General features: G+C 41.1%; 1 protein-coding gene across 1 annotated transcript in view; it reads left to right on the plus strand.

Moving 5' to 3' along the window:
* Positions 1-12156, plus strand: part of LOC143986782 (adhesion G protein-coupled receptor L4-like) — a 67828-nt gene that overhangs the window by 25515 nt on the left and 30157 nt on the right. Inside the window, exons 3-4 of the mRNA XM_077485188.1 lie at positions 6109-6166; positions 7052-7216. Of these exons, the coding sequence (XP_077341314.1) occupies positions 6109-6166; positions 7052-7216 (223 nt within the window). The remainder of the gene's footprint in view (positions 1-6108; positions 6167-7051; positions 7217-12156) is intronic.

The following is a 12156-nucleotide window of genomic DNA, read 5'->3' on the forward strand; positions in this document are numbered from 1 at the left end:
AGCAGATCACACAGTGATTGCAATTGTTTGCCAGAGGTTACAGCCTATCCTTACCGCTCACTGGCTGGTTGCTAGAGGTTACAACACATAATTTCTGCTTGCCGATTGGTTGCTAGAGGTTACTGCACATTATTAGCTCTCACTGATTGGTTGCTGTAGGTTAATGCACATCATTACCACTCGCTGAGCAGTGGAGCTATCCCAAATAATTGAGCAAGTAAAGCGGCACATTAATACACATACTATGTGAGAAGGTCAGAGAGTGCAGACATACCGCAGGAGATTACCAGAGACTGTGGGCATACTGCAGGAGATTACCAGAGACTGAACATACTGCAGGAGATTACCAGAGACTGTGGACATACTTCAGGAGATTACCAGAGACTGTGGACATACTGCATGAGAGTATCAGAGACTGTGGATATACTGCATGAGATTGCACTGCACAGAGGACACAGGAGGCTGTATTCGCGCGCTAGCTAGCAGAGAGTGAGCGGGGCCGGGAGCTCCACTCAGAACAGGGTGGCTGTAGTTAGAGCAGTGATCGGAGTGGGCGTATCATTGGAGTTTCTGGCCCCACCCCGGACCTCTGTATTCCCCGGGAGCTCAACTGACGCGCCCACTCTGATCACTGCTCTAACTACAGCCGTTCTTTTCTGAGCATACAGGCTACATGGGGTGGAGTCAGCGCATCAGTGGAGCTCCCGGCCCTGCCCCTTCACTGCTGGCTAGATCCGGAATACAGCTTCTCGTGTCCTCTGTGCACTCTGCAAAGCAGTCATCGCGGCCACAATTCACAAGTAGCACGGGCCGCCCCTGCACCACTGCCGCCCTGAGGCCTGGCCTCAGTGGCCTTATGGGAAATCCAGCCCTGATTGTGCTCTATCAGAGGATTCTTTTTCCATAACTATATTATTTTGCATCTGGATATGATGGAATAGAGAGTCCATAGCTTTCACCAGTCTTCCAGATTATGTTCCATGTTACAAACATTCCAAGGGATATCAACCCTATTTCAACCTCAAAGCACACCTATGTATAATCAGTAAAAAAAAATAAATACCCTGTCTTCCAAACCTTCAGTTATATCACTTACAAACATATTAAATAGAACAGGAACTGGCCTCCATTTACTACCACACTAAGATACCTATCTGTAGCTCTCCCCAGAGACATGGTGGACTGACATTTCACCTCATGATATAGATTACTTATACAATAGTGGGATGTGAACAGATGGGCCCCAGTCACCTTAACATACAAACATAATGGAGTTTATTGACTTGATCTCAAAACCCCCTAGAAAGAGGAATAGGGTACAGGACACCCATGAACTGGCAGACTAGAAAACTCCACAAAAAAGGTACAAAAATACTCACATTCCTTACAATAACCTTGAAGCCAACCCGACTTTCTGTTTTTTTGTAGCTCCTGATTGTAAGATACTTGAAAACCAGCTGCCAGCATCCTGGATAGAGGACATTATATTCCAGTGAGGTCCAACCTTTTTCTGTCTCTTAGGACAACTGGAGGTCCTACATGGCTCCTTAATCGCTAGGCCCCATAGGCCAGGCCCCAAATCCAGGCCTCTTTTCAGCCACATGATCACCAACTTAGGCAGCAGGTCTGCAAGCACACTCCTCCCCAGGCAGGAGACCCAGAGAAATACAGACTGACTTCCCGAGGTCATTCCCTGAATACTTATAATCTCTCCCAGCATGCATCAGTGGCAAGAAAACTCCTACTCATTGGCCATCGAAAAATAAATATTCAAAACTTTGGCTAGTGTAGCTCTCCTATTGCCAGAGGCAGCTTTGCCACCTACCGGTAACAGAAGAACACATACAGCCACCAGGGCTTTGTAAAAAAAACAAAAAGCTGAAATATGAATTCAACTAAGCTGACTTCAGTGTAGCACTAAATTTAAATAGACAAGGCTGCTTAAGGCGGGGTGGCTACATATCCTTTAGTCAACTGTGTGTGCACTGAATCACCCAAGGTTTCGGTCCTAAATTGTACAACGTATTTATAAAATCCTTATGTGAACTGCATCAAATGCTTTGCTGAAATCAAGATAGGCTGGTGGTGAATGCACACATATTTTAAGCATAAAACTGAATCCCCTCAAAAAATTTTAAGGTAAGGTTGTTCTATAACAAACACCAGTTGTTAAATTGATACTAGTACAAATACGTGCCCACACGTGAATCAAATAATCAATAGTGTCCAACAAAAGTTCCACATAAACAACTCTTCATGCGTTGAATTCTCCTCCACATTCCACCAGGTGAGATGTTCCCTATGGATCACACACTCACCAAAGCATAATGCCTCTCATTTTTATGATTGACAAATTACACTTCATAATATGCACCACTTATAAACTTCCAGCTAGGTGATCCGCTCTTCCTCCTTCCAATGATCAGGCTCAGTGTACAAAGAAAAGAGAAAACTCCAATAGTGTAATATTGGTAAAAACACCAGTCTAATCAGTCTCCTCTAAAAATACTATTCGCAAGCATCATAAATTGAAAGCCATACAATACATCCAGTAAAAATCAAAGCCACTAGTGCGGGAATACCGGCCAATACAAGCCAATACTCTTGGCTTCTCACACTTGCTGCCAGACCATCACTTACGGGTTTTCACATTCAGTGCGACGTATGATATCACTTTCAGTTGTCGTACAGCCATGGCCCGATTCGTTTCGTCTTTACGACTTCATTCAAGGGGTTGGAGCTCATAAAGTGTAACTATCTGATAGTTTTCAGAAAAAAGAATCCCAATAATCGCAGAAAATATTGTTCTCAGTCACCACATCCCAAATAGATTGTACAGAAATGTAATTTCTTATTATAAATCTGATAGTTTTCTGGAGGACCAACATTCTATAAAAAAAAGAAGAAAAAAAAAAACGTAACTGCTCCTGTAACATTACAGTATATGTATTGTAAATAAAGGATTGCTCCTGGCTGGGCAAGGTGAGGACATCATAAAATCCCATTTAAACTGTACACACACACACACACACACACACACACACACACACACATTAAATAAAAGATTGCCATGTTAGTGAGATCAAATGTAGGATAGAGGAGCATAAGAAAAGAAACCTTTTAAGTTCAGCATTTTGTAAGAAGTCTCTTATCACACAAAATCAATATATTGTCATAAGAAGGCCTCACTGCCTGGTACTGGTCCACAGTTTAAGGATCATTCTTTTTATTTCAAACCCAACAATGGAAAACAAGACAAGAGCACGTCGCTTTTCGCTTTACACATTGGGGTTGATTTACAAAAAACGGAGAATCCCCAAAAAAAAAAAAAAAATGGAAGCTGATTGCTTTCTATGCAGAACTGTACCAGATTTTGCACTCTCCGGTTTTAGTAAATCCACCCCATGGCATGGATTATTACATTTTGTGGCTGCAATCCTTCACGTATGAAACATGCAACCACGTTAAAAAGTTCTACAGGTTGCATGTTTTGCGTTACAGAGGAGGTCTATAGCTAGAATTATTGTTCTCGCTCTACCGATCGCGTCGATACCTCACATGTGTGGTTTAAACACCGTTTTCATATGCGGGAGCTACTCACGTATGCATTTGCTTCTGCGTGCGAGCTCGTCGGGACGGGGTATTTAAAAAAAAAAATCTTATTTATTTTTTATGACTAAGCACCGTGTTCGGTGTGAAACATGTTAGCGGCTGTGCAGTTAGTCTGTTTGCCAGCCTAGATGCTATGATTTTAATTACATTTTTGAAATAAAGTTAAATAATTTGGAGTGCGGCTAACCAGCTACATCTTTTCTACTATTTATTTTACTAGATTTTATTTATTTTTACACCGTGTTAAAAAAAAAACAAAAAAAAACCTGTATCACTTTTATTCCTATTACAAGGAATGTAAACATCCCTTGTATTAGAAAAAAAAGCATGACAGGTCCTCTTAAATATGAGATATGGGGTCAAAAAGTCCTCAGATCTCATATTTGGACTTAAATGCAATAAAAAAGAAAAAAAGAAAAAATTACATTGAAAAAATGTTCCTTTAAGAGGTATGGGCGGATGTGACTTTTTCTTTTCCTCCTATGGTATAGAGATGAATGGGGGCCATCTTAGCCTCACTCATCTCCATACCCAGCAGTGTGCAGGACACGATCACCTCTGCCACTACAGATGGCTCCGGTAAGCGGCGGAGGACGCATGAGAGTGGTGAGGGGGGGGGGGTGGCACTTCTCCCGCCGCCAATAACGGTGATCTTGCAGTGAACCCGCTGCGGAAACCACCATTATCGTAAACACGACCTCCTCCTGTAAAGATGGATATCTCGGTTGTGGCAGCAGCTGCTGCTGTTACCGAGATGTCGCTCTTCAAAGTGCCGACGTATATGTACAGGAGGCGGTCGGTAAGTGGCTGTCAAAACTCCTGTGATTGGCCCATGGGTCATTTTTTCACATTCAGTTCTGGATAGTGATCAGGGCTTTTTTTCAGCGGGAAGGTACCTCCAACACTGAATGTATTTTATGGCAAGGTGTGCTAGAGGTTTTCTTGATGTTGATTGCTGGGGGATCTGTTGTCTCTGGTGGAGATCAATTTTTTGTTGGAGTCTATTGTTGCTGAGTAATGCCGCGTACACACGACCGGACTTAGGTCCGACAGACTTTCGACAGAGTTCTGACAGAGTTCTGACAGAGTTCTGACAGAGTTCTGACAGAGTTCTGACAGAGTTCTGACAGAGTTCTGACAGAGTTCTGACAGAGTTCTGACAGAGTTCTGACAGAGTTCTGACAGAGTTCTGACAGAGTTCTGACAGAGTTCTGACAGAGTTCTGACAGAGTTCTGACAGAGTTCTGACAGAGTTCTGACAGAGTTCTGACAGAGTTCTGACAGAGTTCTGACAGAGTTCTGACAGAGTTCTGACAGAGTTCTGACAGAGTTCTGACAGAGTTCTGACAGAGTTCTGACAGAGTTCTGACAGAGTTCTGACAGAGTTCTGACAGAGTTCTGACAGAGTTCTGACAGAGTTCTGACAGAGTTCTGACAGAGTTCTGACAGAGTTCTGACAGAGTTCTGACAGAGTTCTGACAGAGTTCTGACAGAGTTCTGACAGAGTTCTGACAGAGTTCTGACAGAGTTCTGACAGAGTTCTGACAGAGTTCTGACAGAGTTCTGATGGACTTTCCAAATGAACGGACTTGGCCACACACAATCACACCAAAGTCCGACGGATTCGAACGTGATGACGTACGACCGGACTAGAATAAGGAAGTTCATAGCCAGTAGCCAATAGCTGCCCTAGCGTCAGTTTTTGTCCGGACTAGCACACACACGAGCAGATTTCTCTGTAGGAACTGGGTCCGGCGGAGTTCTGGCGGAAAAATTTGAAACATGTTCCATTTCTAAAGTCTGTCAGACTTTTGAAAATCAAAAGTCTGCTGCAGCCCACACGCGATCGAATAGTCTGCCGGAATTGTTCCGTCGGACCTTTGATGTTGAAAAGTCCGGTCGTGTGTACGCGGCATAAGTGTATTTTTGCTGGCTGGCTGGCTGGGGTCAATTGTTGAGGGAGAGGTCTATTGTTGCTGGCTGCTGGAGGGTCTATTGATGCTGGCTGTTGGGAGATCTGTTTTGCTGCTGTGGGCCTATTGTTGCTGGGGGTGGTATTTTGTTGCTAGAGGGGATATTTGTTGCTGTGTTGGGGATCTATTGTTGCTGTGGTGGGTCTGTTTCTGGGGGAGTCTATTCTTGCTGGTAGAGGCTTTTGTTGCTGAGGTGGGTCTGTTTCTGGGGTAGTCTTGTGTTGCTGGGGTGGGGTCTATCAAATTCCATACAAATTACTTAGTAGCACAAAATGATACTTAGTTCTGTATTCTCTAAAAGGGGCAATACTGGGTGGTGGGTAGGGGTGGAGCCAAAAGACAGTTCTGGGAGGTGGGTAGGGGTCAGAGAGAAGGAGTAACTCCGAAGAGGGGAGTTCCTGCACCCATTCTCTAAGAAAAAAAAGCCCTGATAGTAATGACCACCTTTCTTTTTTTCAGAATATGTGTATATCTACAAAGTGTATCTTTCAAAAACTTTTGTATGTGCTTTTTTTTTTATTAGGTTTCAATTTGACTATTATGTTGAATCATTTGTTGGAAAAAGCCTGTTCGGTGAGTGTGTATTTTTTGTGTGGATCTCATTGTTTATGTAGTGCTTTTTTTTCATTTTACATTTAATATTTTCCCATAGAGAAAATTGAGTACTGTCCGTGATACTTTTTTTATTTGCAATTTTTCAGGACAAGCTTTCGGGGTATGTCCCCTTCAAGGTCTAAGCTGTAGCGATTCACAAAAGTTTTAGAATCAGTACTGCTTGGACCTTGAAGAAGGGGACATACACCGAAAAGCTTGTCCTCAAAAATTGTATGTTAGTGCAAAAAAAAAAAAAAAAGTATCACGGACAGTACTCAATTTTCTTTGTCACAATTGCACTAATATGGCTACAGTCACCTCAAGCATATTTTCCCATGATCTGTCATTTTCTTTGTGGAAAAAAAAAAGTGAAATATTACAACTAATGAGGGGGCTGTTTTCCATTACAAGAACAGATCCAGGATAATTGAAAGGAGTTTGTACAACCCTTAGAAGCTATTTAAAGCCCATTACACTATTAAAAACAACCAAAAGCCATCTTAATTTTCCATTGACTTGCCCCAAAATTGTAAACTTTAGCCAAAATCTCCCTATTTTTAACAAAATTTCAGGTTCATGATAACTTTTAATTTCAATCATTCCTAATCTCTCACTTTGGACGTTTCAATTGTCAGAAAATCTTTCTAGGCACTTTTCAAAACTTTGCATATAAGTTTATTTTCTATATTTTTATTTTTAGGACACTAAGAAAAATGCTTTTAAAAAAAAAAAAAAAAAAAAAAAGTACAGAAATGTAATTTTCTAAGGGTGGTATACAGGCTACGAAGATGGTAATATTGTCATTTGTAGTAATTTTTTTTATCCCTCATGAGCCGTGTAAAGGTGTAATATGTATGCTTTTGTTTTTTCAGAATTTTTCAGAACCGGATCTCATAAATTCTCTTGGCAATCTCCTCGCCACGGCCGCCCAGGTTGGTTACAGTGATCTTGATGTACAGTTGATTCTGAGTATTATCAGCAATGTTACAAGCAATGCTTTGCAATTAAATCTCAAGTTTAATGTGGACACAGTAAAAGTGAGTATATTTTTTATACCTAAAAGAAGATTCCAGTTATATAAACATGTCTAATTACTGTAGAAGGCACTTGTCATTTAGGAGGACCTGAACTTTGTAAGCCGAGCCAAAAGGAAAGCAGAGGACAAAAACATAGAGAGATAGAAGAGGGATGGCTGAAAAAAAGCCCAAGTGGTCCATCAAGTCTGCACCTTTTTTCCTTTTTAATTTTTTTAATAGAACATATTTGTTCCAGGCATGTCTAAATTCACTTGCTGTTGCCTCCATTCCTCTGCTGTACGTTTTTAAGTAAAAAAACAATTTCTAAAGTTAGTTTTGAACTTTCCTCCTGTTAGTTTGAGGTTGTATTCTCGAACTTAGTTTCATATTGAAAATACTGTCCTCCTGAACCTTGTTCACACCCTTGCTAGTACTCCTTCTCTGCTCCCCCTGCTACCTCTGCAGTTGCAAAATACCCTTGCGTGGAGTAGAATTCCCATGTGACAATGCTCAGGCCTGGCAGACAATTGCAACTGATGAAGTATGTCATGTGGTATGCAAATATCTTTTTTTAGATGGAATAGTGGAATTGGGGCCATAATGTTTTCATGTGATATATCTACTATAAGGCCAATAGATTTTAGACTTGGGCTAAAGGGTTTTGACAAGCAGCTTTGCAGTTTATTGAGTAATATCTGTCTGGATTAGAAAAAAGTAGAAAAAAGTGAGTATAAGACTGGCAGAAGTGACTGGAGTTATAACAAGCTTAAAGAGAATAAAGGAGTGTTGATAAACTTTTGATCATGTGCACGTGTAAATACTGTATATATAATATATTAAAAAATAAATCTCTATCTCTATCTCTATCTCTATCTCTATCTCTATCTCTATCTCTATCTCTATCTCTATCTCTATCTCTATCTCTATCTCTATCTCTATCTCTATCTCTATCTCTATCTCTATCTCTATCTCTATCTCTATCTCTATCTCTATCTCTATCTCTATCTCTATCTCTATCTCTATCTCTATCTCTATCTCTATCTCTATCTCTATCTCTATCTCTATCTCTATCTCTATCTCTATCTCTATCTCTATCTCTATCTCTATCTCTATCTCTATCTCTATCTCTATCTCTATCTCTATCTCTATCTCTATCTCTATCTCTATCTCTATCTCTATCTCTATCTCTATCTCTATCTCTATCTCTATCTCTATCTCTATCTCTATCTCTATCTCTATCTCTATCTCTATCTCTATCTCTATCTCTATCTCTATCTCTATCTCTATCTCTATCTCTATCTCTATCTCTATCTCTATCTCTATCTCTATCTCTATCTCTATCTCTATCTCTATCTCTATCTCTATCTCTATCTCTATCTCTATCTCTATCAGATGAGAGTGCATTCTATGCACCAAAAGGCCACTTAACTAAAACATAACCTTTATTGAAAATCATAAAAGGTATGTAAATGACCATAACAGGCATACCTATAGGATGAGGTCAATGCCATTATATATGAATCATCGTTCTATCACTATGTGGTAATATTAAAGCGGAGGTTCACACGAAAATTGAATCTCTGCTTTTCGGAACCCTCCCCCCTCCGGTGCCACATTTGGGACCTTTCAGGGGGGAGGGGGTTGCAGATACTTGTCTAAGACCGGTATTTGCACCCACTTCCGGGCATAGACTCCCGCACCTCGAGTCTACGCCTCTTCCCGTCCCACCGCCCTGTCTGCTGGGACACACATGGGTCCCAGAGACAGCAGGGACCATTCGGATTGCGCAGCGAGACTCGCACATGCCAACATCGCGGGCACCCTGGACAGGTAAGTGTCCTCATTTTAAAAGTCAGCAGCTGCAGTATTTGCAGCTGCTGACTTTTTAAAAAAAAATTTTTGCGGGACTTCCGCAAAAACATCTACCAAGTTTAAATGGTGAAATTTCTCTTGCTATGTACAGTATCTCACAAAAGTGAGTACACCCCGTCACATTTTTGTAAATATTTTATTATATCTTTTAATGTGACAACACTGAAGAAATGAAACTTTGCTACAATGTAAAGTAGTGAGTGTACAGCTTGTATAACAGTGTAAATTTGCTGTCCCCTCAAAATAACTCAACACACAACCATTAATGTGTAAACTGCTGGCAACAAAAGTGAGTACACCCCTAAGTGAAAATGTCCAAATCGAGTCAAAAGTGGCAATATTTTGTGTGGCCACCATTATTTTCTAGCACTGCCTTAACCCTCTTGGGCATGGAGTTCACCAGAGCTTCACAGGTTGCCATTGGAGTCCTCTTCCACTCCTCCATGGCGACATCACAGAGCTGGTGGATGTTAGAGATCTTGCGCTCCTCCACCTTCCATTTGAGGATGCCCCACAGATGCTCAATAGGGTTTAGGTCTGAAGACATGCTTGGCCAGTCCATCACCTTTACCCTCAGCTTCTTTAGCAAGGCAGTGGTCATCTTGGAGGTGTGTTTGGGGTCGTTATCATGTTGGAATACTGCCCTGCGGCCCAGTCTCCGAAGGGAGGGGATAATGCTCTGCTTCAGTATGTCACAATACATGTTGGCATCCATGGTTCCTTCAATGAACTGTAGCTTTCCAGTGCCAGCAGCACTCATGCAGCTTCAGACCATGACACTCCCACCACCATGCTTGACTGTAGGCAAAACACACTTGTCTTTGTACTCCTCACCTGGTTGCCACCACACACACTTGACACCATCTGAACCAAATAGGTTTATCTTGGTCTCATCAGACCACAGGAAATGGTTCCAGTAATCCATGTCCTTAGTCTGCTTGTTTTCAGCTAACTGTTTGCAGGCTTTCTTGTGCATCATATTTAGAAGAGGCCTCCTTCTGTTATGACAGCCATGCAGAGCAATTCGATGCAGTGTGCAGCGTATGGTCTGAGCATTGATAGGCTAACCCCCCCCCACCCCATTCAACCTCTGCAGCAATGCTGGCAGCACTCATACGTCTATTTCCTAAAGACAGCCTCTGGATATGACGCTGAGTACCTGCACTCAACTTCTTTTGGTCGACCATGGCGAGGCCTGTTCTGAGTGAAACCTGTCCTGTTAAACCACTGCATGGTCTTGGCCATCTTGCTGGAGCTCAGTTTCAGGGTCTTGGCAATCTTCTTATAGCCTAGGTCATCTTTATGTAGAGCAACAATTCTTTTTTTCAGATCCTCAGAAAGTTCTTTGCCATGAGGTGCCATGTTGAACTTCCAGTGACCATTATGAGAGAGTGAGAGCGATAACACCACATTTAACACACCTGCTCCCCATTCACACCTGAGACCTTGTAACACTAACGAATCACATGACACCAGGAAGGGAAAATGGCTAATTGGGCCCAATTTGGACATTCTCACTTAGGGGTGAACTCACTTTTGTTGCCAGCAGTTTATACATTAATGGCTGTGTGAGTTACTTTGAGGGGACAGAAAATGTACACTGTTATACAAGCTGTACACTCACTACTTTACATTGTAGCAAAGTGTCATTTTTTTCAGTCTTGTCACAAGAAAAGATATAATAAAATATTTACAAAAATGTGAGGGGTGTACTCACTTTTGTGAGCTACTGTACATAGACAATATGGAGGGTTATAATTGCCTCCTACGATAAATATAAATGCTCCAGGCTGTGTAGAGGATATGTAAATTCAAGGTCTACTCACCAACACCAACTGGTATGAAGAGATGGGAGTATATCTGGCCCTCCTCCCATCTATTGGCCACATAGAAATGAGGAGAACAGAAAAAGAGAAAGTGAATATTGTCTTACTGAAGATGTGGGCCATCTGCCTTCAGCCCTATGAAATTATCTATCTCTCATATATGTAATATGGGTACACTGATTCATGTGGACACAAATAATCACTGATGGACACCCCCATATAACACCATATCCACAATTGGCAGGGCCAAATTTGAGATTTGAGGAATTTGTAGCACGTCTAAATAACAATGATATTGGTATGTTTTTCACCAGTGAGATTAACCATGACAGCATCAATTTCCTGAATTCTAAGATTGGGAGAGATGTTGATGTTACTATTAATACAACTATCTACCGGAAACCTACCTCCACCAATAATTTTCTACATTGGGAGAGCCAAAACCCTACATCCCTTAAAAAAGGCATTCCCACTGGGCAATTTATGAGAGCTAAGAGAAACTGCTCTACTGATGCAGCCTTTCAAAATGGCTGAGAGGTTCAGTAGATGAAGTTATAATCTCAATGATTTAAGAAAGTTTTATGAAACGGATACTTCATTAGACAAAAACAGGCCAAGACTGATGATAATGCAGGCATGCGTATTATAGGGACATACTCAAATTAATCCGGTTAAAAAAAAATTATCATTAAAAAATATTTGGACGTGCTGCACAATCACAAAGATCTATCTAAAATCATACCGAAAAGCCCCATGATCACATACAGAAGAGGTAGAAATCTGAGAGACATGCTAGTGCATGGTCATTTAGGAACTGTCCAAAGAAAAGTCATTCCCACATGGCTCCTGGAAAAACCATTAGGTAGGCACAGATGTGGACACTGTAAGGCATGCTCTTATATTCCCACTGTTAAAGAATTTAATAATCAGAAAAATTTTGAAATTATTAAAATACAATCATTCTTCAATTGTAGTACAGTGGGAATCATTTATGTTATGAGATGCCCATTTTTGTATGTGGGAAAGACAATGAAAAACATGGTGGTAAAGCGGAGGTATTAAAACTTAGGGCCATAGAACAATTTAAATTAGGACCAAGGAAAGGGGACCTGGATAATTATCTATTGAAGTTGGAAGCGAGATGGATCTTCTGTCTCAATTCTCGAGTGCCATCAAGCCCCAATGAAGGCTTTACATTTCTATATTTCTACATTTCATACATGACTAAACATCTTTGGATTTATTGTCTAATAGCCTTGTCTA

Source organism: Lithobates pipiens, unplaced genomic scaffold (assembly GCF_037356315.1).
Source record: "Lithobates pipiens isolate NorthernLeopardFrog02 unplaced genomic scaffold, aLitPip1_a1.2 Scaffold_18, whole genome shotgun sequence".
Taxonomy (NCBI): Eukaryota; Metazoa; Chordata; class Amphibia; order Anura; family Ranidae; genus Lithobates; species Lithobates pipiens.